The sequence below is a fragment of the Hippoglossus stenolepis genome, chromosome 6 (genome assembly GCF_022539355.2).
Source record: "Hippoglossus stenolepis isolate QCI-W04-F060 chromosome 6, HSTE1.2, whole genome shotgun sequence".
Lineage (NCBI taxonomy): Eukaryota > Metazoa > Chordata > Actinopteri > Pleuronectiformes > Pleuronectidae > Hippoglossus > Hippoglossus stenolepis.
Window position 1 is genome coordinate 21,482,954 of NC_061488.1, and position 27,784 is coordinate 21,510,737.

General features: G+C 40.6%; 2 protein-coding genes across 2 annotated transcripts in view; both read right to left on the minus strand.

Moving 5' to 3' along the window:
- Positions 1-473, minus strand: part of LOC118110991 (V-set and transmembrane domain-containing protein 2-like protein) — a 48,306-nt gene extending 47,833 nt beyond the window's left edge. Inside the window, exon 1 of the mRNA XM_035159198.2 lies at positions 136-473. Coding sequence (XP_035015089.2) covers positions 136-256 — 121 coding nt within the window. The 5' untranslated portion in view covers positions 257-473. The remainder of the gene's footprint in view (positions 1-135) is intronic.
- A 7,281-nt stretch (positions 474-7,754) lies between these two features.
- The window catches only part of ctnnbl1 (catenin, beta like 1), a 62,467-nt gene continuing 42,437 nt past the window's right edge, over positions 7,755-27,784 (minus strand). The window contains exons 14-16 of the mRNA XM_035159169.2: positions 16,235-16,372; positions 15,187-15,259; positions 7,755-8,454 (exon numbers count right to left, since the gene is read on the minus strand). Coding sequence (XP_035015060.1) covers positions 8,366-8,454; positions 15,187-15,259; positions 16,235-16,372 — 300 coding nt within the window. The 3' untranslated portion in view covers positions 7,755-8,365. The remainder of the gene's footprint in view (positions 8,455-15,186; positions 15,260-16,234; positions 16,373-27,784) is intronic.

Sequence of the window (27,784 nt, forward strand, 5' to 3'; positions counted from 1 at the left end):
AAACACACAGACACACACTGTGGCATCAGTTGTTATCAGCCTGCTCTTTGTTGAGTCCCCCCCCCTTCTCCTCTCAGAAGACAGCATCAGCACCTGAAACACCATGAGGAAGGAGGAGGGGGGCTGTGGACCTACCGTTCCCGGAGATGTGGTTCTCCACCTCCCCGTGCCCAGCCTGCCTCGTGGCGACACTAAGTTGGATGTAGAGTCCCACCATGAAATGCAAACTCCTCAGCAGCAGCCGAAACGCTCCCATCTCTTCTGGTGTAGATCTGCTCCCCTCGCTTCTTTTCACATCGGGTGGAGGACACCGCGTTTGGAAGGGTCTCTTTCTGTCTTTCTGTGGTATTTTAAGATCCAGGTGAGTTCCTGTCGGGCAGAGGAGTGAGGTACCTGAGAGGAGACGGAGCTGCAGCCTCTCTCCACATCCAGCGCACTGACTGACGCTCTGCTTCTCCTCACTGCGCTCTGCAAGGGGCGGAGGGACACTGCTCACTGACGGGGAGTGCCGCGGCTTGAGATGAAGCTATATCAATTATAAGAGGAGGGATATTAAACACACTTCTACCAACCTTTATCTGGACCACGTGCAATTTTGCGCGCTTTTTATGTAAAGACCAGAAAAAAACCTTCCTATCATCTGTATTATTATCATGTTTTGTTAATGGTAGATAAATACGTAAAACAAAGTACAATAAGAAAAGATTTCTACAACCAGGTAAACAACATGGAGGTGCTCCAAGCTACATCGACTACGTTACCATGGACAATATTCTGATATTAACCTGATTAAGACAATAGTTTGAATAATGCTGCGTTCTTTTAAATCTCCGAGCTTTGAATTTCCGAACCCCGAGGCTGAAGTTGCAAATGGAGCACCACCTCAAGTCGGAATTTCGGCTCAGAAGGTCGGAGGAACCCCACCACTTCAAAATCCAAAATAGCCCCCCCGTATATCTACAGTAGTGAAAGGTGTAGTTTTTTGTTTTAATTTGCACGGCCATTAAATGTATCGTGCATATACTGTCCAATTACTGTCTGTGGACGTTTTACTACGGTGCTAGTGCGTGAAATGCCGCGTAATGCATGTGTATTATGAATGACTAATGTGAACATTGTTCCTGCACAACTAGAACGCTATTGCTAATGGAAGACTCTGCCATGTAAACATCATTTTCTGATTAACTTACAAATTAGGTCAAACTTGTAGTCAGAAATGATCAAACTAAGCTCTGAAGTATTCCGTCCTTGATCACATTACGTAAACATGTATACGTCTTTATCACATTTTAACGTGCTAATGGAGTTTTCAAATTTTTTGCAACATCGAGTTACCGACACAGGCCCTGGGTGTAGCTAAACAAGATGGAAATATAAAAAGAAGCTGTAGGTGTCTATGCTAGCATCGTACATTAAGCTATTTCAGGTTAGGGTTTTAAAACTGGTGGAATAATGTTGGACACAATGAAATGAATCATAATCGGGCTACACTCTGTAACATGTAAACAGGAATATGAAGGGAATATTCTATAAGCAACTCATGTAAACACCATGATCAAAATAATGTCTTATTTTGAGTAAGGCCAATAGTTGGAGTACATGTGTCCATGTAAACATTGTTTTCTAACAGAGAGGGCAGACAGCCTGCCTCAACTGTGTGTTGTTTACTTGAGATATTCTTTCATGGTGTTGTCATCAGGGTTCTATGTATCCTTTGAGCAGATGGTTATTTATAGTAGGAGCTGCAGATAATCATGTTGTGCTCTTAAAAGGCACCACATTATGTATATATGCCGTGTACACATTTTATAGATGCAGAAATTCCTGTATTGTGACTGAGCAGCTAAGACTGATTAGACTCGTCTATGCACCAGTTGCTGCGAACAATCCGACAATCCCAGAATCCCACGCTGTATTTTACTACTCCAAACATTTCGTCACGGTTTCCCGAGAGAATGAGAATTTACCTGCGGTGCAAGGTGGAGCGGCATGTGACTAATGTTCATGTAAATGCAGTTTAGAGGAGGAGAGAGTAACATAGGTTATTTTCTGTAGCTACTTTTTACATATGTCCTAATCTACTCACAGGTAGACTATCAGTAGCTGGGGATACAACCTCGGTTTTAAACTCAGGCGGTCACCGGTCCTTGTGGATATTTCTTAGCACTCCCAGGGACCCCAACACACTGATTACATTACCGGACTCCAATTACCCTCTTCAATTAGCCCTATTATTGCAGAGGTTCATGTGCATTTTTCAGTCCAAGAGACGACTTTCCATGAAAACATCAAAAAGAAAATAGCTCAAATGTTGTTCCTACAGCTTTCCATAATAATTGAACAGTGAGGGAAACAATGCAGAGGGTGTTATGTATGAAAACAGAACAATATACTGGATTTTTTTCCCCCTCCTACTGCTGGCAGTGAAGCCTTTATAATGATCACCAAGTGGTGGACAGTTTACCTCTGGGATGTCATTAGGCCCCATTTACTGAAGCAATGCGCCATGGTAATATTTTTGCTATGCCACAATAAAACAGTCAGGGGAAATGAATGTGTTTTTGCACTGTCAGATAACATGTAGACAATGAGAGCGGCCAAACCTTTGCAGCAGCCGGGCTCAGCACCCATGCTGGCCGCTGCTGTAGCCTGACAGTTGGTCTAGCAATTAACAGCTTTGTTTTGAGCCCATGTGTTAGAATTATGACAGCATTATGCGTGTGTGAACTCACATATTTACAAGGCTGCGAGGCAGGATTGATCTTCCTTAGGAATCAAGGACATTTTAGATTATTTTAAACTGCAACCAGTGCTGTTATCGCTGATTTATACATCTAAAGCCATCTTCAGACATAAACTCCGGAGAATGTTCGCCGAATCGGGTCCGAGAGGCAGGATGTAATCTATAAATTGTTCTGTAGAGATCACATGTCGCCGAAAGCGCATCTTCATCTGCGTCTTCCACAGGTATGGCCTTGCTTTTTCAACCTTGAGATATATTTGTTTTTTCATTTTGGCGTCTATCGCATGTTAGAAACGTCATCAACACCCCCACTCGTCTGTGTGAATCCTGGATTCCAAACCACAAATTATTCCCTCTCTGAAAATCAACATCTGCCTGTAATTTCAGAAGTCTTAAAATTCAAATACTATTTTGTTGTCTATATTCACCCACTGGCTCTGACTTCAGATAGACATAAATAAATATAGAGTGGTGTTAAGAAGCCAGCACAGGGCTGCCTCCTCCTCTGTCAGCATCATTACACTGTAACGAGTGTCTGTTGTCTGTATATGAGAATGTTCATGGCTGGATGTGTCAGCTGGACGAGTTCAGCTCAGACACATGTCACACACGGTGATTTCACCTGACAGGCGACAAGGGTGGGTGCCATCTCTCCTCCCGATCATGCTTCTCTTGCCTGTCCTGATTGGAGCTGCCTCACTGACTCAAGATTCCCAAAGTTTTCCCCTTATTTTTTTGTTTTTGAAATAAGACTCTCTTTCTAGATTTACCTCAATCACACTGAGACTGTAAGAGTCAAGTCATGACAGCTTTTACAGACACTTTTATAAATAGTAACAACAATAATAACTTTGTTTGTAGTGCACTTTTCAACACAAAGTATAAAGCTCTTAACAGCAAGAAAGTAAATGGTTAAAATACAGAAGGATGTAGATAATATTAATAACTATACAAAAAATAATAATAACAATAATGAAAGATGAAAGAACAATGATAACATGGCACCCGAGTCATTTCAGGGTTTTCTGTCAATTTTTAGATTTTTTTAAATAAATTTCTGAGATGGTGGATTTCAGGGACCAGAGATCTGTAAAATGGAGGAAGCTCTGATATTAGCTCTGTTGCACCATGGGATTTTATTTACATTTTTTTCAACTGAAAAAGTATCTTCTCTACCTCTTGAATAGATGCCACGCAGTCATGGAGCCTCCAGTTTCACCTCAATTTGCAAGGATGCACTTATACATTTTATTGTCCTATTACCTGGAGAGAATGGGCCTCTCAGATGGGTCCTGCGAGGCCTAAGATTCTTCCTGTTTCATTTTGTTGGCCTCAGTTAAAGTCAGGCTTGTTTTCTGAAATGTTCAGATACAGGTTACTTCTGGTGAGGGTCCATTTTAACACGACAAGGATCACTGGTAGGGGACCTATACCTGCATTAGTGGTTCAAAAGAAGGACAGTATCTCTAAGCTATGGGTACAGACACTCAGAGGCTTATTATTAAGATCCAAGAGCCCTGTGTATACACCAAAGCTTTAAGTTGCAATGCCCCTGTTGTGCACTTTTTTCCATATGTGTGCTTACTCAATAACAGAATATCTTCTCCTCTCAGTCCCCTACTAAAGGAGAGAATCCCAAAAGCACAGCAGTGCACAGTGTTTGCACTCATTCATTCGGAAAATACAATTATTCTCCCTCCCCTCGGCTGTGAAATTGCTGTACAACTGCTGTTAAACACGCCACAGTCATAATCACTGATAAGAGATGCATGGGGCCGAGCCTCCTCTGCCAATACAATATGCAAACGACGCCCCGCCGTTCTACCCATCTTGTTACCGAGCGATATTAGAGTTTGTGAAGACACTTAGGAAAGGCAGCAGATGTGACGGCTGTCGGTGAGCGGCGCCCCCCCCGTTCCCTCCCGACAACGCTGCTTCCTGCCGTGATCATGGTCAGGGACCCAGAGAGGGTGTGGCACAAAATGAGTGTTGCAGGAATTTAGAGTAAGAAGAGAAAAGAATAGTTTCACATTGGGAAGAGAACTGTGAAATGTCAATTAGAGAATGTTGTTTATCTTAAATCTTGTTAAATACTCGTTCACCAATTGGCACCAAATGTGTACCCATTAAATAAAATCAGTTCAGTATGAGCAAGTGTGACATGACAACAGATCAGATCACTGAAGGTCCTCTGAAAACCAGATTAACAAATACATGCGTGGTTTTAAGATCCAGTCTGTGGTCGTGTCATTTTCACTTTTACAGGGCGTAAAAGAGGCAAATAGCAAATCATTGACATCTAATTCAGAGGCAGGGAACGAACAGTCATCAGTACAGTGATAACAAGAAATTCAACATATCTCCATCTATCACCTCATAGTTTAAATTTCTAGTTCAAATGGCTTTGGTCAGACCCATGTATGCACAAAGTAAAATTTTAGACAGTACAATGAGTGAGAGGAAAAGGTTTGGTAAACAAACAGGCAGAGCGATCGCTAATGGGCTAACCACTTTCGGCGAGTCAGTATGGCTTTGTAAAGCACAAAGCGTGTTGCCAGTAGTGCAATATGACAAAACGTAATTCTGAATCTGTCATCGACCTAAATTTACTGTCACTTGACCTCATGAAAGAATCAGTCAAACAAACAGATTTGTTCTTAAGTGGTTCATACAAGTGTTTCATGACAATGTGTGGCATTCACTAGTTTTCAGTGATGTATGACTGAGTGTTTTGGACCACAGCACTTTAAGTGGGGGTTCTTTTCTCTTTGGCAAACATTTTGTTAAAGCCCAACAAATAAAGTAGAAATAAGGTTTTATCCACATTGTTTATGTTGATGATCAAATCTCACCAACAAGCCCCTGCTGGTGAACAGGTGGCATTCATCACACAGAAAGAGAGAATTTACCAGCGTGTGTTCAAGACAAGTGTGTGCATTTAAGAGAATTTTGAGAATGTGTATTTGCATGAAGCCAGTTGAAATGGACGGATCTTTGTTGACCTCAGAAACAGCAGCTGGCGACAGATAAGCTTCATCTGTCGGGTTAAATGAACTATGATGTTTAAACTTCCAATTAGTCAGCTTTCAACCAATGACATCTAACCTAATCATCAACCAACCAATCAGCCTGAAATCCTGATCTGATCTCACTGCGCTTAGACAAACATGAAACATCAGCCAGTATGAGACAGGACAGGTCATGTACTGATGGAGATTCTGACTTTAATCATCACTGAGTCAAATGTTTGCTTATTGTGATTTAAATCTTACATCATCTCCTTACTTTCCTTCTGGGTTAGAAAGTTAAGCAGCAGTGTCTGCTCATTAGTGACATCAGGTTAATTCTATTTATATTTTTCCATCTACCTATATATCTATCTGTACAGACTAAAAATTGAGAGCAAACTCCTCCTCTGCAGTGATCTGTCTCCTTTCTCAATCGCTTATAATGCACAAACAATTGGTAATATATAGGTTTCTTGCTCCTAAAGCCAGATATAGTGATGTGTGGTGCATGAGAGGCAGAACTAGAATAATCACCTCTGCCAACCAGTCAACCTGCTGCTCATATGCAAAGTCCAGACTCAAATATGTAGTGTAAACTTAACTAGAAAATTCCTCCTGACAAATTTTGAACGTGTGCCTGACGCTTGGTGCCGGTTTAAAGGTTTATTTTATTTTGAAAATCCAGCCTTTGTGTGGGCTTCCGGACTTTTACCGGCGGTAACTCCCTGCCCCCAGTTGAAAACCAAGAACCAGGTGGTGAATCCCTGGCTCCAGCCGAAAAACAAGTGACCGTGCAGTGAATCCCTGGCTCCAGCAGGAAACCAGTGACTTGATTCCGCAGCTCCCCACCGCGATTACTAACGCACAGACACTCTCTCCATATTATGTCAAAAGCACATGATAGCAACGCCCGGAAGCAAAAATATTTTAGCTCCATTTTTGAACAATGTGAGGAAGAGGAGATGCATCGCCCATCTTTATATATAATATATGAATAAAATACATTCATATATAGTAACAAGTATGTGATTAAAAACATTATTCATTAGAGGTGTTTTCTGCAGATACTTTCTGAAATGCTGCACAACAGAAATCGGTTATAATATGTTGTCCAATAAGAATTTATCAATTGACAACATGAAATGTCTGTTTACAGTGATTAACTAAAACAAACCCACTGATCTCTACCTACCTCTAATATAACGTCCAAACCACTGACGAATAGAACAATGGATGTAGTCTCTGGGTCCGTAAAGTGAAGACAATGCATAAGTGCCTGAAACCTGTATTCTCTCAAATGACCAGCAGAGGAAGATTCCACTGGTTGCAAAACGAAGTTTGCATGGTCTGCGACAGTGGTCACAATCCTTTTTAAGCACAAGATCACTTTTTAATTCTGAAGTAAGCCGAGATCTACCACCCTGATATCGTGTTCAAATGCAGACAACTCGTGAAGAAAGACACTTTCTGTAGAATCAGTGTTTCACTCACAGGAAAATGAATTAAACAAGCTTAATTACTTATTTAGGTGAATACTTTTTTTGGGGGGAAATAAAAATCCCACTCTAAAAAAAAAAAAATTATTATGTGAGATATGAACCTATTTATTTAGATTGAGACTATTTTAAAATGCGCATTTACATTGTTATTTGTGAATACAGACTATACAAATAAAATCTGAATTGATTGATTGATTTTCCATGTCGTTAAGAATTTGTTGGAATGAAATAACAAGTATTAGTTGTATTCTGTCATATTTGTGAATTATTCAATTATGGTCAAACGCGTGCAGTGACCTAAAGGAGCAGCAGTCTTTGTGTGAGAACTGTGTGTGTGTGTCTGTGTTTACAGATACAGCTTTGTTGTCTCCATCAATGCCCATGTGCAACAATAACCAAGTGCAGTTATAATGAGATTCATGTACACACGCTTATCAACCAGCTGCACGAGTTCACTAATGAAACAGTGACAATAATCAAACAGAGCAAACATGCAATCAGGAATTTATTACCAAATGTTTTATTAGAAAATATTTTACACACAAAATTCAAAAACAAACAAACCAGGTAAAGTGAGAGAGGAATGTGTATTATTATCCAACACCACTGAACAGAATCTGCCGCTCGGAGTATGTCTCGTGTTGGTTGTGTGTTTCAGTCAATCTATAATATTCAGAATTCCTACTGCTTTTAGATAAGAACATTTACATGCACGCTCGTCACTGGATTTTAACCATCATTCTAATCAGGATGAATAAAACATCTAATAATGAGTTTCGTAATTTAATAATGTTTTTTAGAATTTATTTCCCCCCCCCCCAAAGTGGATGTGAAAGATTGAGGCAAGGTTAATTTATGTTATTAAATTCCTTTAAAAATAAATAAATAAAAATGAGAAAATACCATTACAATGCTTGTGGCAGACAAGTACTTGGCAGTGAATTCGTACATGTAAACGTTCTCAGTGACTTTACCTTCAGAATGTTACAGAGAAACCGACGACTGGATCAAGGTCACGGTCAAATCTGGTCCCAGATCAGAACCGGAGGGGGTTTCAGTGTTCTCATGAGAAAGAACAGATTTGTTTGTGTATGCGTAAGATAGAAAAGGTGAGATTAGAAGCTTTCGACGAGATCCATGATCCTCTTCCGCTCGGCTTCTTTGAACTCGTCACTCTTCCCATCTCCGATGCTCTCTGCGTACTCTGCACAAGACAAAGAAAAGTCCGCGGATTAGTTGAGTTGACAGCTCTGACTTTAGAGGCTAGAAGGAGCCAGAAACTCACACGCTGGATTCCCCCCCCCCCACTGAATGGAAGATACAAGTGATAATACGTTGTTTAGTCATATTCAGAGTTAAACAGCAGAATGAGCTTTAGTGACCTGATGACCACAAATGAGTAAAAGGTGAGAATATTAACAGCAACAATATTTAGACACAGATTGGCCACATTTAAATATATATACACAAGCACTGAATAAACAGTACACGTTATAAAGAGCAAACAAAGACTTTTTAGAGACAAAGCTGAGAGACAGCATTTAATAACCTAGTCTAGACGGTCTCAAGTCATCTCTTTGTAACAAAAGTCCTATTGCAAGATATTTCCTTGAAAAATTGCTGTCATATCGTGAGAAGTCCCAGGACGGCGACCGTGTCCTCCGGCTGTGAGCAGTAATCGGTCCAGGTGTATTGCGCTGTGCTCGTACTTCATCGCACTCTCCCGAGTGCTTTTTTCATTTTGTGCGTCTGCCTCCCACACAAGGCCTCGGAGACCGACCGACAGTCGATTTGTGAGTCTAATGTGCAGAAAGAGAAAGTTGCAGCTGCTGCAGCCCCGGTGGAGTGCGGGCCATTTGCTCTGTCTCTCAGCCATCCTCTGTGCCGAAGCAGGGATTACACATTAAACCTGAGGATGTCGCAGACAGAAAGATGAAAAGACGACTATTCGCCGGGAGACACTGCAGGGAGGAGTGAATGAAGGGGGCTATTCTGACGAGAGCCCACAGGGCTTAGGGCGAAACAGTGCTGTTTTTATTTTCTCTACCATATAAGGCTGGCTAACTGAAACGTTTCTGATTATCTAGCTGCTCTTGTTAACTGTACAGTCTTATAATCATCGATAGGAATGATGCCAAACGTACAAAAGGCAGATCAAGGTTTTACTACAATAGAATTATTCCAGCATTTACACCAGGGTTCTGAAAGAAAACAAGCTAAAAGCTTGCAGAGTTTAATAATGAGAATTCAAAGGCATGGTATCACAAGGTTGCATGACAGCAGTAGAGGAAGAAGAGTTGATAATGTATTACTGAAACACTTTTTATCTTATGTTTTGAAATCCTCTTCCCATCCCGATAACCATCGATGAATAAAATCTGACCAAATTAAATTATGTTTAAGGAAAAGTAGAAAATCAGCTATGTAAAAATACATTAAAGTAAAAGTCCTGCAAACAAATCCCACATAACTAAAATTACAGATGTATAGTCATCAAAATGTACTTAGTGTCAAAAATAAATGTGTCAAAATAGCTATAACATTTTTTAAAAAAATATATATATTATTGATATAAAACTATGTCTAACTATCAAATAAATGTGGAGGAATAAAAGGTACAACATCTCTCTCTGAAATGTCATTGAGGAGAAGGATGAAGCGAGCAAAAAAAAAAAATTCCTGTAATTGCACTACCCTCCATCACTGCATGACAGAGGAGTGCAGGAATAGATCAGACAGCATTTAAGTCTGTAGCAACGTCAGTTATATTTTGAGTTGTAAGGGAAGCAGACCAGTAGCGTACGTGAACAGCTTTTTGAGTTTTCAGCTGAGCTCAGAAGACACGCAGAGGTCACTCCATCATTGGGTATTCTGAGGAGAGTTGGTCTGAGAAAGACCAAAGCGCTGGGAGTAAAGTTAAAAAGTCCACGATTCGGAGGTGGGGTGGGGGGGGCCCTGAATGGCAGCACCGGGGATTTGAATGTGATCCCTGGAGGTGTGGGATGCTACTCACCTAAAAAAATTTTAAGGTTGACTGAGAAAAGCAGGTTTTCGGGGACGTGGGAGCGATTCAACAGAGACGTGAAAATCGCCGGCCTCTTTTCATTGTTCGCCTGCCATTGTCCCCGTGTGTGTGCGCGTGTCTATAAATGGGGGTGCAGGCAGCCGCACAGACAGAAAGGTCAGAGATTCTGTGACACCTCAACTCTCTGCAGAACCTTTTCTTTGGCATGCTGCTACTCTCTTCTGCTGTCACCACGGCAACACGGCGGAGGGACAATACAGTACTGAGCATCGCTATTACTCAGGTCAGTGACTGGGACTGATCTGCCATGAGTACGAGGAGAATCATTTCCAGGAGCAGCAGCAGCCACGGGTAGAGACACACTCCAGGATGTTGGAGTGTGATTACAGCTGCGGCTGGAACTGGTTACCACAGTCGGGGCAGTTTCATAAATGATCCTGTTGTGTGTTAATCTAATCATGCTTTCAAATCATCAGAAGTTGTCACAGAGAGCGTCCCGGACACACACGTGTTGCTTCACAAAGAAGAAATCAAAGCCTTTCTCATGCTCTGTTAAGTCGTATTATCTGCTCTCATCATCAAGACCAACAGAGGCTTTTTATCTAGGTTGCAATAACACACACACATTGGTCTGTAATGCTAAGTGCAATGGTGTCTCTAAAATATGAGTGTCAAAACATTCAAAAGGACACCTTGACACAAAACACCAGCTAATATGTATGGCTACATTCAGCCAGCCATCTGCTGAGGTGCGTTTCCAAGGCCTTTGAAGGAAAATGGCAGCATTAACAACTATCACCTATGTATGTATCTATCAAATCAATGAGCATTGGGCAACATATTGCTTCATTACAATAAGCACAGTTTGGATCCCTGGAGAAATGTTGTGTGTCAGGCAGATGCTGCTGCCTTTCAAGACTACGTTTCATTCGGCATTCTATTTGTTGGGGAGTTTTGACTTATTTTTTGCAAACAAAAGCACAAATGAAAAATGCAAGAGCAGAGGAGGAATCAGAGAGCAGACGTTTCATGTGCGCACAGAAGCAGCGTGAGCGCGAGGAGAAGAGCCGAAGCTGGAGTGAAGCAAATCTGAGCACAAGCAGGGAATATTTGAGTGAGGGTTTTGAGTATTCAAAACTCGGAACGTGAAATCTGCAAATCCTGCTGTCACACTGTCAAAGACTATGCTCTTGATTAAAGATGGAAAAAACCCTCATATAACACCCAATGTAACAAAATCATTCTCCCCCAATCTGTGACCGCCTGGCTGTTCTCTATAAACACTTTCACCATCAAACAGCATGTGATCAACATAAAAAAAAATCTACCACACGCAACTCAGGTGCAAATCATGTTCATGGATGAGATAATGTAGGAAAGTTTTATTCATGTTACTCAGCAAAAGGCAGTGAATGAACATGATTCACTATAAGAGACCAATAAAACAGTGGAAAGAAAGAAAAATCTCTCGCAGTGTTTTTTCTTCATCATACGTTGTGGAAAGTGAAGACGGACAAAGCTACGGATAAAGCGAATATGACGCAATTAAAAAGTGAGCAAAAAGAAACGTCCTGTTACCTTCAATAAATCGTGATTTCTTGTGGTTTGTACATTGTTGGAAACATATTGGATAATTTTAGTGAGCAAGTCAACAAAATATATAACATAGGTCTTTTCGTTTTGAGACCTTTTAATGAAGAATTGTTATTATATCTTTAAGCCAACTTGAAGGCAAAGAAGACCATTAAGTTTATTTACTATCAACTGAACATCCTTCATTCCTACTCGTCAGACTGTTTCTCCGTGCTCCTTCAGCATTACCCTGAAGGCCCATTAGAGTGTTAAACATAACCCAATGTAACAATATATCTGCTTATTGATGTAAAGAGAGACAATGAACATCTCTTTATGATTACGTAAAGTTTAACTACCTGGGATATGACCTATCTGAAGATTTGTTTAAGAGGAAAAATCTCACTGCAGATTTTCACCAAGTCAGTAAAATCAATGTTCTTCCATGCGGGGTGCTAATCCTTCCCTGCTGCAGAACTGCTTCTCATTCAGCGAACTAACGTCATTAAGGTCAAGACATCAGAGCCGGCGACGTACTCTGCATGTGCTTAACCTTTTTTCTGTGGCTTCACATTGACCGGGTGGGGCACTTCAAATGGGCAAGGGCTCCACAGTGTGGCCTTAATGAAAAGGGTGAGCGTGAGCGCGCGCGCGCGCACGCACGCACGCACGCACACACGCACACACGCACACACGCACACACGCACACACGCACACACGCACACACACACACACACACACACACACACACACACACACACACACACACACACACACACACACACACACACACTTTGAGATGGACGGAGGCACCAGCATCATGACGTTAGAGGTGCATATACACACACAGCCTAAAACACACAAACACAACGCATGACAAATAAGTCTGCGAGAAGATCAAGGACGAGTAAGATGCACATTAATATGTAAAGACATGCAAGGGCTGACATGAGTACAATATGCAAACTGTATCACAAAGGAGCAAACTCAACATGTACATATCTGCATAGATTAGTATGTAAGAAAATATGCACATGAAAGCAAGCAGGGGCACGCACACAGAAACATGTAGGCATGCTACGGGCAAACATTAATTTGCACACACAAACAAAAAAATCTTGTTCGTAAGCAAAAAGTACACGAGCAAGGCACACCTTTATGCAAATATGCAGATGAATATGTGCATGCATGCAAAAGCATGCACACACTGAAACACACAGAGCAGGGACTGGAGAATTGCCATGTTTGCTGGCACTGCCATGCGTGATGGATGGCTTTATCTACAGTGCTACATGCCACCGAGAGCCAGAGGGTGTGTGAGCGGAGCCGCGTCCTCGGGCTTTATCCGACAATGATACAGAAAGGATGGATGTCACACCGGGAAGAAAATAACACAACTGCCAGGGTTTTGAAAAGCAAACAGGAAACAAAAACAGCAGGACAGAATGGGACAGAGGGTAGAAGAGAATGAGCGACAGTGTGTGCTCCTCTCACGGTGACAATATGAACAAATAACAGTTATATTTACACAACGGGAGGCATTTCTTCTTATTGTTTTACCATCTGTACAGAGGTCATGTGAATAAGAAGCCCATCAACACTTCTACTGAAATGTTTGAAATGCTGGATTGTATTCCGTGTTTAATCTGGCTTCTATATTAAATGATAGTCGGGACCATCATTATTACATATCCACCTCTGCTCCTATGCTACAGAGGTTTCCTATAAACAGAGCAGTGTGATCAGTTCTGCAAAGGAAATATGGAGAACTGACATTGGCCCAAAACACTTGCTTGGATTATAAAAAACAAAACCTACTCAACCTTAAAAAATAGAAAGCTGCATTTTGACACCCAGGCTCCAGAGTTGGCCCAAGTTTATTTCTTTGTTCCAGAGAATAAGGAAGAATGACATTATTCATAGTATTTCATTATATTCCAGCGCAACCGCTTTGGCAGGCGAACAGCACGGGCTTGCTATCAAACGACTGCCACAGCCAAAGAGCAGTGATTATACCAACATTCCCCCCCCAAAATGTTGCTTCCCTGCCAGTGTGAGAAGCACTCAAATACAGGATTTTTAAAAAATGTGTCAATGAAGTGCTTCTCTGAAAGTAATATGGTCTGCTTTAGATGTAGGAGCAGCACAAATTACAGCAAAAATACAGATATTTTAAACATTTTATTTCGTCTATTTGAATTCGTAGTGAAGCCAGGTCAACCCGAAGAACTGATGAGGGCACAGAGGGAATTTGAGTTTTATTTAGACACAACCACGTGGGTTTGTTAATGGTGTTAAATCATAGTGGGCAAAATTCATGCAAGAAATTGAATGACAAAAAGATGTGCTAACATATTTGTTTTATCAGTAACTGCATATGGACGATTCTTTATATAAACCTTAAATTATGTTCTTTATTGGGAGGAAGTTGCTTATTTGAAACAGGCTATTAAGAAAGAGGAGCCTTTATTTCTAACCTGCCTCATTATATATGGACATCTCACCTTATTTTGGCGAGAAGCCCAGTTCATTTGCGCTCAATTCCTCCACATGTTTACATTAAAAGGCTCCAGCAGTACAGAATAATTCATGCATCTGCAAGAAATGAGTTTCAGTGAGAGCAGATTACTGCAGAGAAACCGGAGCAAAGCAGAACTGATTGGGATTCATTAAAAAGAGATCAGATTTTCTGTTAAAAGAGAGAAACACTACATTGCATTTATCTGTTTGTTACCAAGATAGGTGTCTATGTGTGCGTGTGTAAAATAACTCAATAATACAAAGACAGATTTTCGGGACACTTGGTATTAACATTACTTGCAGGCCAGATATATTAAGTTGATGGGTCAAAGGTCAATGCCCATGAATATATGGTCTGAAAAACATTTCCCATATCCCAGATTATTGCAGCATATGTTGATCAGTAAATGATTCCCTATCATATGCTGTCATGAGGTAGGTGACGTTATAAATAAGTTACGGAGAAGTCATAAAATGACCTGATGCATTGTTAAAAAATGCATGTTTCGACATATCTCTGCATCTTATTGGACTAAAGACATGACCTAAAGCTTATATAGACCAAAAAAACATTTAGATCATATGATTAGAGTTGTCATTATGCAGTCACTATGAAGTCAGACAATGACATCAAATAGAGTAGTGATGCATTAACTTTCGAGTCATCGTGATTTATGAAAATAGCATTTTTAAAATGTAAAATTTTGAATAGCCTGATACAAGTATATACCGTGTACTTGGCCACTCCAATGCTTTTCATTGAGTGATTTGATTATTTGGATTTTTTTTACTGTGTTGAAAAATAATTTAGTTACTCACCTCTCATTATGTGGCGTACTACTTTGAGAGAGCCTCCTCTCAGGTTGAGGATTTGATGGACTCTCTGCTGCAGCTACATGGAGAGAAAAAGAGGATCAGAAACACGCTGTCGTTAAGAGTCAAAGTGAAATTGAAATCCAATCCTACGAATAAATCAGTGTATCTATATTTGATTTGTCCATTTATTTGATCTAAATCTCTATTTAATTATCAAAGACAACACTTGTCATTAATTCAAATAGACTGAATTAAACTTTTTATATGGGACAACCATGGTGCTAGATCTAAGCTGCCAACCATGACTTAGCAGATTTTGAAATAACGTGACCAAAAAGCTTCCCCACAACTTGCTAAGGATAAGCGTTTAGACAAAGGATGGATGGATGGATGGTTTTGTATCAATGTTCATAGGCTATACAGGACTTTGAGGCTATGATGTGTTCAAGTCAGTAGCTCGCCACAGAAACTGACAGCATGTCTCCAGGCAACATTGGGCTGAGAGATGTCAGTCACTTCCACTGGAAACACCCACTCAAAAGGCTTAAGGTTGAGTTTTTGTTCATGTTTGTTCACAGACGAACTAAAACTAAATGGAAAAAATATGCACAATGGCCACAGAATTATAACAGCTCACATTTCTTTTCCAGACATGAGGAGAATTTAAATTTAAGTCATAATATCAGCTAGGCGGCATGCTGGATAGTTATCTGAAATGCAATTTTAAGAGGAAACTAATTTATGATTATTACCTAAATAACATGAAGTGAGCAGAGCTTGATTGCAGCTATTTAAACTGCGGAAACAAATAGTTTCTGTGTCCATTCTGAGACACCACAGCACTGCAAGACACTAGTGAAACCCAAATTGACTGCAGCGGCCATAAAAAACATCCTGTCCTGTCTGCTTTTATATCTTCTGATCAGATGTCCTCGTAACAATAATTATGGCGAGAGACACGTTTGGCAAACCAGAGTGTGTGTGTGTGTGTGTGTGTGTGTGTGTGTGTGTGTGTGTGTGTGTGTGTGTGTGTGTGTGTGTGTGTATATACCTGTGAGATCCCAGAGTTGCTTATCTCCACCATAATGTAGCAGATCAGCTGGAGGACGAATAGTCCGGCATCCAGGCGGCGAAGGTAGAACTCATCCTCCAAGCCGTCATCCAAGATCTCCCCACGACGAACCATCTCCTACACGCACACACACACACACACACACACACACACACACACAAAGTTACAACACACTCATAAAAAGAGAGTATGTGCTTTAGTGCATGACGAGGTGAATACATCTTAATTTTCTGTTTTCTTTGTGTGGTTTTTCATTGTTCACTGCACGTTTCAAACAGATTCAACAAATAGAAAATCAGAGACTAAGTTTAATTTAGGTGTTGTTTTTCAGCCTTTCCCACAAATCCATTTTCTCCATTGACCAGACACACAAATCAATTGATTTCACGACAAAGCTGCAAAACAAAAAAGGGAGGGGGGAGACCCACACTCACACACACATACACACACTTACATAGTTATCCATCTTAACAACCCTGTCAGTATGCCAATAACACAGAGCTGCCAATACACATACAGGCCACATTAATCATCATTAGAGATTAAGAAGCAGACCTGAGGGGGAGAGGGGAGTCTGGAGTGTGAGCCATTGGAGTGGGACAGAAACATAGAAACTGTCACACAGTTTAAACTCTATACATGAACAGCGGGAAGATAAATTACTATATTGTATTAAAGCTAATGCTAAGTTATTAGAATGAAGATTTCAAAGCAATAGATTCTGCTACATATCAACATTTTAGGTTTTTAATCTAGATATTTTCCAAACAGGACTATTTGCACAACATGTGTTCGTTAGATATATCAAAGACACCGCTTAAAAGACACGTAGATCCGACTCAGACTTGGTTCCGTCCTGAGTGATCCAATCATATGTGGACAGCTCCAAGTTCAGATGTGAATGCATGCAAATGAGTGCTCAATGTGTCTTGAGATCCGATCACACAGGCCATGTTCAGACCTGATATAAACATCCATCTTGAGAGATCCAATCACATGTGGAAAATCAGACTTTTACTCCGAGCACGTGTGATTGAATCCCTCAGGACAGATGTTAGTACCGGGTCTGAACGGGGTGTCGGACCACATTTGGAGGTGTTCTGGAATGCTTGTGGCCATATTCATTTTGCAGTGTGAACGCAATACCAGGTCTAAACAGGGTGAATGGTGCTGAAACCATCTACTGAATAGTATTAAATTCTGATTATTAACATTCCAACAAAAAGGCAATGGAAAAACATGATTTGATTTCCATGTTGACTTTTATAATCTATTATTATCAAATGAAAGGATTATGCGCATTTATCGATAACTCTTTTTGAATCAACCAGCTCTCAGCTGTCTCTGTGATCAGATTTGGTCGCAGAAATAAACTCTCTAAATCAACCTGTATCTTTATTGAGCCGCTAATGTTCAATGCTATGTTACACTGTAGATCAAGAAAAAGGGCAACTTTTCAAACCGTTCCTAATGAAAACAAATAGCTTTCCGTGCCACGCTAAAGGGTACTACGCATGACATTTAGATCTCAATGATTTAATCTCAGGGAAAATTAAAACTTTCAAAAAGGCTTTGTCCTTTAAGATCAATTACACCGTTAAACACAATAACAGCTGTGACGTTAAGCTCATTAACATGTGACAATGAAAAGGGCAGCGAGTGAGGACTACAGTGCAAGACTAGCTTGGAAAAAACACTTGAGAGCTGGGATGGAAAACAACATGTCAATTTCTGTGATTTATTAACAGACTGATTGATATTAATTAGATATTAAAAACACCTATAACACTGCAACGCAGTCATTAAAGGCATTAGAAATTACAGAGGAAAAAAATACAATTAAGCCCTACGGCTTATTTTCATTGTGGTCCTCTAAAATAACCCAGCACAAGATAAAGAGTTCTCAAAGCAGGATTTCATCGTGCGAGAAGAAAAGACAAGCAGATACAACTTTAGAAGAAAGGATTATTGTACAATGTGAATTGTAGCTTGTTAAAGATGCCACATAAGGCAGAAAATTAAAACAAGAACCTTTAATAGCCACTGAATGTAGGGCATTTGTCTCTGTGTCCTCTGGGTAAAACACTGGCCCAGAATTCTTTTTTATTACAAAAAGGAGAGTTATCACATTGTAAAATAGTCCCAAAGCTCTGCCTTGCTGTCAACTAGCGGCCATTAAATATGCAAAAAGGAAAACTTGAAACAAAGATATCTGAATATAAACTGTGTTCCCTCTATTTCCTGTAGGAGAAAAAGATAATCTCAGTTTCCAGGACAACTCAACTCATTTATTCAGAGGCAATATAGTGGCTGGTGGCAAAGTTGCACAAATCTTCGAATCCAACTTCAGCCAAGATACAAAACACAGGATGTAGGCCTAACTCTCTAATAGATAGGACACAATACATAAATATGAGCCCTGGGGGAAGGTTAAAAACAGCATGCACGTGCAGCTTTTTGCATTTTCTGTCATTGTTTCACACAAGAAGCAAGTTGACTTCCTGTCATCCTCAACGCTGCTGATTGGCCACCACAGCAAAGAAGAGCTGGAGGCATTTCTGAGAAGGCCTTGGACAACTCAATTACTTCATATCCACATGTTTCCATTACAGCCGTCAGCTGCAGATGAATGGGACTTTATCTCAACCGTATGAAGCCATGTGACTGCGGTGCGGTCTATGATGTGTGTACTGGCAAGATTAGAAGGAATACAGTACAATTTACTGCAATGTGTGTCTGCAATCAGAAATTAATTCCTAGAGCAAGGTAAAACATCAAGGCAACACAGCAATATCAATGAAACGCAGGATAAAGACTGGCTACATAATGTTGTGTTGTATAGTGTTAGCTAGTGATTTACTCTCTCGGAACAATCCGTGTCACCATTATCTAGACCAGTGATGCGCAACTGGGTGTGTGTGTGTGTGGGCCTTCCCTCAGTTCTGGGACTATCATAAATAAACTGCGCAATTTTGTGATCACTAGAAGTTTCCACTGTTGAATTTAGTGGGGAGGAGGCGGAACCTCGCAATTCTCTTTCTCTCTCTATTATCTTCTTCCGATAATGATTAATTGACAAAAAACAAATGATTCTGAATATCTTTAAATTTATTATCTCGGGGGGGCTCCATCTAATTGGCCAAATATATTGACATGCAGAGCCTGAATGCACAGCACATGGAACACCATTTATCACAGCACAAGCAGTCTTCTGCAATACGTATATCGTGCATATTGGTATCGGGATGACGATCATTTTTTTAGAAGCAGAAGAATTGGAGAAGTCTCCCAGATCCTCTAAAGGAGACAGAACCCCCCAAATAAAGGTTATAAACACATTTTACCGTTCGAATTTGAATATTTCACTTGGGATGTTGGGCCAGTTTTCACAGTGAGATAGTTTTCTCTTTCTTTCCGTCTGTTGCATGTTAAAACCATCATCAGGCCATGTGTGAAAGCAGCTTTAGGTAGGTTACCAGCCGCAGAACATTTGCACCTTACAGATCTCAGTAACTTGTTGAATGGTTGAATGATTGATACGGAGGTGGGAGAATGGCTCCTGTGGAGAAGAATGTTTCAGCATTAAGATATGTGTATGGCACCAATACAGAATGCCATGTTGTTTGTCTTATGTCTATATTTTGCTCCACAGACTTGTACCAGAAACCTTTTTCAGCAAAGAAACAGACATCTCACTTGATGATTCAACCAGAAGAGATTCATGCCAATCCAATAAGCCACAAAAACCTATTCCTAATTTTTGACACATGCAACAACACCTCTTATTAGGCTACTCCTTGGCAAAAAAGGAAATTTTCTTGGACAAGTCAATGGCTACACCCCGCAGGTGGACTGCTACACCCAGCACTGTAATGGAAGAGAGAAAATATGTTCAGCATGATGAATCAAGTCAGACCTTTGAATCTGTGCAAAGAGTGGAAGGTTTCAAACAATGACAAGTGCATTAAATATTCATTATTCGGAGCAGAGGAAGTGGACATTTGGGATATTAAAACCCGGGCGGATGTGAGCAGCGTGGCAGTAGTCATTACAGCGGCAGAGTTTTGTCCACTGGTGAGTTCTGACATTGCGGCCAATATCTTCTACGTGGCAGCACAGTCCCTCTGGCAAACACCAGGCAGAAGGAGCGGAGGAAGAATAACGTGTTTAAAGGCGGGATTGGACAAGTCAATTTCTACAACCTCAGGGGAGCCTGGCAGCCTGGCTACAGTACAGACAAAGTAATAAGCAGTGATTTTCAGTCTCTGTCCCTCTACTGCAACTTAGCTGCATAGTGTGAACTTGTGCGATGGGGTTTGTATGATTTATGTAAGGATGTGTGTGCATTATGAGTGGTGGTGTGTTCATTTCAAATCATGCATGTGTGTCAGTGCCTGTGTTAAAGAAATGTGTGCAGCTTTTAACAAGAAGCTTCATCAGTGTGTGTTACTTAATGTGTATATGCTTTTGTGTTTGCTTTCCCGTGTGTGAGACAGTGCGTGTGGGTGTATATGTGTTGCTGGTTGTTAGTCATGTGCTTTCTTTTCCGCTGGGATCCTTAGATGCAGAATTAAAGTTATTTCTTTGTCAGCACTTTGCAAAAACCCACTGTGACTCTGTGTGTACGAGTGTTTGTGTGTGTGTGTGTGTGTGTGTGTGTGTGTGTGTGTGTAGGATGTAATGCTCTTTATGGAGCTTAAGCAAATGCTGAAAAGAGAGAGGTTAGATATCCTCATTAAAAACAGAGACACTGAGGTCGATAATGAGGTAAACTTTGAGGGGGAAAAATAGAACTTTGTGAGAGCGTGAGACAACATGCTAATTTCAAGTTATGATAATCTCCAAAAGCAACAACAGCCCTGTGCTTTGGGTGCATATCAAATAAGAGTTTGTTCATAAAATGGGGCAAAGCAAAGCAGACCAGAGTTACCAGGAGGGAGGAGGCACTTTCTACCAAGAACCTAAATTCATTCAGTCTCTGCCCAACTCCTTCCAAATGCTGGTCAGTGGAACAGAATCTGTCTATACTATCTACCAATCAGCTTCATAGTCTTCATTTTTGAGTTAAATACTGCAGCAACACGACCAACCTCCGTCTTTACATGATAAGACACCACGCTGATCAGCCGCTAACAACAGGTGCCACACACGCACGCACACACGCACACGCAACGCACACGCACGCACACACGCACGCACGCACGCACGCACGCACGCACGCCGTCTCAAACAACCCTGAAAGAGGCTTATAACTCAGAATTTCCTCAACATCCCAAAGGGCTAAGAAGATCACAATTGCACTTATATTCTTTATATGTAAAGACTTGCACCCCGCAAGCGAAGGCTTCAGACAACTGCTTAATGAGTGTGAGCCACACTATACAATCCCCACTCGTCGGCTCATTACAGAAACTGCAGTTCCCCAGTTGTACGCATGTGTGAAACAAAAAGTCACTGAAGCAATCTTTTCTGCAAACAGAGTAGCCATTACATGTGATGCCTGGACTTCGAGAGCAACCCAGTCATATGTAACTCTCACATGCCACCATATTTCTCCAGACTGGGAAAAGGTCTCACATGTCCTGCAGACCAAAGCTATGTTTGACAGCCACACCGGGTCAAATATTGCAGATTTGCTGCGGGACATGGTGGATGAATGGGGGCTTGTTGACAACGATCCTGTGTTGGTGACAGATAATGCCTCCAATATGACAATTTAGCATTTATTAATAACTTTCGGATTAGAAACAGAATTATTTTATTTTACTTTTAAGATCTCTGTGGTCCCGAATTTTAAGTGTTTTAAGTTGTGCGATCCTTAAGGCGTTGCCTTTGTTGCTATACAGAATATTAAAGAACAGCTGTTGAAGTAAATTCTGGGCAGGACATGGTCATTATTGAAAAGCAACGTGTATCGCGATAACTTGTCACATCTTCACTCCATCCACAGGGGACTTGATTAAAGTGAGAACTGAAGAGAGGACTACTTCTTATGATACTGGCTAATGGCTGCCAGCTACCTAGCTGCCACCTCGCTGGTTTGGAACGGTTGTGTGTAGTTGTTGTATGTGGACTGTTAATTCAATTACACTTGTGTTCAATGCAATCACAATGCATCCCTGACTATTTCTCGAATTTTGGCGAATCAGATCACAATTAGTCCTCAACATGTCTTGGATGCATTTACATCTGCACTTTAATGTGGTCAAGCTCTATCTGACTGCAAGCCGACCACCCAAAGCACACTTTAATGCCAGGTGTAAATGAGGTAATAGCCACAAGTTGTTCTATTGCCGACTGTCTTGCAGATGCCATGAGCAGATGTGTGCACAGAGCAACTTTCATTGAGACGGTAATAGACAATGTGCCTATTTGTTAACCTAAATTAACTCAACAACATTGCTGAGCTCAGTGCTCAGTGTTCTTGTTAAAACAGAAGGTGAACTAGAACATGAAAACAGAGTGGAAGATACAATGGAGAATGGAGAATAACTAAAGCAACAGCAGAAGGTTAGTCAAGTATTCTTCTATTCAGGTAAGGTATGCATCATTTTCTTGTTGACTGGCAACCAAGGCATTTAGTCTATGTGATGGCCAAGCTTGTGTAGCCATAAAGCTTTGTGATAATTAAATTCCTCAGACCTGACAACAAACTATTCTTCCACTAATACCTGTGCTGTCACATAATATACAGGCCACTGAGTGTATATATCTACAAAATGTTCACTGTGGTGTTATTATTACACACTGTTACACTGACACTGTGTCTCTCACTTCCAATCGCCCACTCTATACAACTTGACACAGCTTCCTGCACTGGAACACAACACATTGCCTTGTAATGTAATTGCCTTGTTACAAATGATGATATTGTTTCCTCCAAAACTCATTTATGAAAAACAAATTAGATGCATACGATCATTATTTGTAGGAGTTAGACTAAGGAGCACAGAGGCATTTTGGTGCAATCCAAGAATCATAAAGCTGGTCTAATGAGATGGATTTAACAGGTACAAGCGCTTAACACAAACCATAAACCATTCCAAACACAAATGTGCTGCTTTGAGTTATAGTGCAGAATTTCACAGTAGCCTAGCGCTGCAGTTTGCTGCATCCTCAACGAAAGGACGAATTAATTAATGAATGGTGACTACTGATGGAAGGAATGATGGATGATGGAAATTGAGAGAAGACAAAGAGCAATGATGAAGGGAGGATAAAAAAGCTTCGACAGACAAAAAGTTTACTAAAATCTGGGTATGCTTAGGAGTCAGACAATGAGAGCGAGGGAAAACATTTGACAAAACAAAATAACATAATATGACATCCAGGTGTAAAATCAATTCTTACGACACAATTTTCTGAGAGAAAGTTTACTGTCAGCAATGTTAAACTAGTACACACACACACACACACACACACACACACACACACACGCACGCACGCACGCACGCACACACGCACACGAGTGAGAGGCTGGGTTGTTAGATACTAGGAAAGTGCACTCTCTTGTGCATTTTACAGTATTGAGGTTTGGCCTCGGCCATGTTTTGCTGAGCTTCATCAATCTCCAGGAGCTGTTAGGAACAAGGAGAGAGCAGAAAGAATGTTCTGAAAGAAAAGAGGTGGAGAGGGGTGAATGCAAAGGTCTTATATAGTAAGGACAAGAGAAGATATACGAGAATGAGGAGGGAGGGAGTGAAAGAAAAGGAGGACGGAGGAGGGAGGAGATGATATGAAAGATAAAGGGACAAAACAGATGGAAGTTGTAGGATAAGATGCAGGAAAATTTGAGTGGATTACAAACAAGAAAAGGGAAACAGTGAATATGTAGCAAAAGAGAATATGGAAATTTAAGGGACCACATTGGGAGAGAAAACAAGACACTTAAGCGTAGAAGGAGGATGGAAATGGACTGGGGTGAATAAAAGATGGGAAAAGAGGGAATAGTGAAACAGGACAGGACCAAGTATGGGAGTCAAAAATGAAAAGTACAGCTGGATGGAAAAGCAGCTTTAAGCAAGAGGAGAGAATCAGAAGGATAGAACGAGAGAAGAGAGGTGGCAGGAAAATAAGCAGCTTATTAAAAAGGGACTGAGCTGAAGATGCAGAGAAAAAGCAGCAGCAGCTTTTTTCTTGCTATCCTCCTGAGAAATCTGTGGATAATGTGTTGCGGAGGAAAAACATTTTGCTTACCGCCCCTTAAAAACAGGTTTAACTGGGGAAAACCAAAAGGCACAGCAGAGAGAGATAAAACAGCGCTACTGACGGAACTGGGTTGCCGTCAACATCACCTTATTCAACACATCATGTGACATTTGCTTGAAGCTTTGACTCATGCAGATTTAAAATATCACCAGAGTGGTTTCCGTATTAAGAGTTTTAGGAGAAAATTCAACTACCGCCATTGCTCAATCCATCAAGCTACACATGGTAGCTTGTAGAACCTCAACCATGCTGGGTTAATTACATGGATCAGTAATATATTAAAGTGATGTGAATTTACAGCAAACTAAATACACTAAAAGAGAAATCACTACACGACGAAAAACTGCAGAATTACTTCCTGGAAGTAGAAAAAAAATCTAAACAATGTAAAGCAGGAAAAATTGCAAATTGATTTCCCTCAAATCTCATCGTCTCCATTCATATCCAATGATTTTTAAAGAGGTCTGAGAAAGTTGTGGAAAAAAGCAACAGCAGACTACAGAGAGCATCAACATCCTTTAAGAAGAACAGAAAGTGAGATATCATCCATTTAGTGTGACTAAATCCACACAAACAGCCATAATAATTGCCAGTTTTCAGTCCAAGGGTAAGTCCTACAACACCACCACTCTGGAGAAATCACTTTTATATACTTCAGTTAGAGAAGTATTATTTTAACCCTACATCCACGATCGATGGAGGTGAGGGGTTACTCCATCCAATAAGCCCTTGTCAAAACTCGGTAGAAAATCTGAATTAATAGGAAAACAAGACAACAACTGGGCTGCGAGTTGAAGACATGAGGGTTTGGAGGTGAGGGGGTTGTATCTGGGATACCAGGTGTTACCGTTAAGCCTTTACGCGGCGTCATGGGCCAATCAACAAATTGTCAAAGAAGTAGGGCGCCCAATGACATACAGTTTCTTCCTTTCACCTCTCAAATCCAATCCCACTGCCAACATCCAAAGTACTGATTTACCACAGGGATTGAAACATCAAGTCCCATTAGCTCTACTGTCTGCTAAGTGAGAAAATGATTGAATCAAAAGCAAATTGAGTCTGCAGTCACAAGTCTGTGTAAGGGAATGCTTTGATGTAAATGCTAATATCAGCATGCTAATATGTTTATGTAGAGGGGTCACTGCGATGCAGCTGTAAAGTAAAGTTCACAATGTTTACCATCATCTGAGGCCATTATGTACACTTGTCATTTCAATCGCTTGTATCCAGATTTGATTCAAAACACTTCTGTACACTTCTCACAATAACACAAGAGATTTCTAAGTTAGTGTTTGACTATTGATTCCTAGTAGAGCTGTCTGCAGCACTATTTGCCTTGAACTCGGTCAGTCGCTCCCACTCGCCTGCTTGCGCCATCGTCCCTAAAGTTGTTACCGTCCACGCAGACAGACCTTATAGGTCGAAGTGTATGTACACCTGAGTGGCATTCAATGCAGCTGTCTATACACTATCATTCAGAGCCTATCATTCAGGCTCTGTTGTGCATGAGCACGTGTCAATTCTGTGGAGACACTGCAACACTAAAGAGCAACATGAGTTACCTTGAGCCACTTTCTTTTATGAGTAGTTCACCTAACTAAGACACTATTTTTAATTGCTTAATCCTTACACCAAATTTCGATGGAAGAATTTAAGTAGTTGTTACTGCCAGACTGGTTTGAGATTTTGTGACCTGTATCAGGACTATTTATATGACAGGACATTAGTCTAATCTATTCATATGTTTATAATAAGTTAATATTCATGTATCTTTTTTTTTAATAGACTTATAGGAGTCGGCAAAAGTTCAGCTGCCCTTGTGTCCTGTGCTTGAAACATCTGTTGGTAAAAAAGTTCATGGAAGCTATGATTTTTTTAAGCCCGTTTTAATCTTTAATAAATAAAATATTGTTGCTTTGCCATTAATAGGTGTTTTATCACTTTCTGCCTCCCATGTACCTGGCTCACAGTGTGGCTCTGAACTGGGGGAAGCTAACCGTCTGGCTTCAAAGATAGTGGCACACACAGACAAGGCTTCTTATCACCAGGTTATCGCAGTCACGATCTGCTCATCCCGGAGGAAGAGACAAGAGAGAGAGAGACGGACGAAGCAGAGAGAAAAAGAGAAAAAAAGAGAAGAGGCGAAAATGTCAAACTGTCTGGCCTTTTCTCGACAATCCCACCACGAAGTCTGTCTGAGAAATTAATCTTCTGTCATCTGAAGATAGGAATCTCACACTTATCTTTCTCCACACATACCTCTCTCCCTCCTCATCATTCCCTTTCACTCAAATTCCTTTGTCTATTTTTCTTGGATTTCCCTTTTTTTTTTAAGTCCACTCTGTACTTCCTGTGCTGATATTTATAATATCTGCCTTTATTCTGTGCTTCCTCCATTTCTGCAGACAGGATACTCTGTCTCTCTTTCTCTCCCTCTGTTGGAGCTATTATCCCGTGCCTGGCCACGTATCTTCTATTTGTATCCCTCCAATGGTCTGTCTAGCTAGTAGCACGAACATACACACACACACGCAGGCAGCTCAATAGGACCCTCAAACACAGCTATCAAGTTTTCCATTCCTCTGTAATCTGTCATATTGTTATCGTCAGGATTGTGATGTTTTTTCGCTCCTCTTCCCTCATGGCTTTAAATGTGACACTGTGTGAAACTGTGCATCTTATCTACCAAAAGCTGACAACATCACACAGCCCAACCTTTCATAAGGGGTATTGTTGTTGATATCTGAGCATCTGTGGTGCAATTTGAATTTTTAAAAATAGAGCTTTATTTGTAGAAAACCACAAATGTGTGATGGGATTGCACTGGAGTCTGTGTTTTTGTCTGTCTGTAGATAATACTGATGGAAGGTTATTGTTCCTACTGTATTGATTTGAGGTTTAAAAAAAATCTGAGATGAGACCCAAGATAGACTCTTAAACTTATCTTATAAGTTGAGTTATAAGTTTAAGAGCTTATTTCTAACCTTGTTTTTCATTTATGTTTCTAAAAACAAATTATTGTGAAAAAATATTTAATGTAATAACAGGGACCATTACAATTTAAATTATTATCAACACTTCAGTAAGATGCTATTTTGTTTCAATAAAAGTCTGCATCCACGGTAATAATTTTCATTTTAAAACACATCACTTACTGTTACAAGACCCAGGTTTTTAAGCACCTGAAATGGAGAACTTGGCCCCGTTTTAGTTGGAAAACTATGGGCATGTGTTAGTCTGGATGGACAGAAACATACATCTAGAAACTATGAGACGGTCCCCTGCATTTGCTTCCCAGTTTCTCTGTCAGTCTACAAGGAG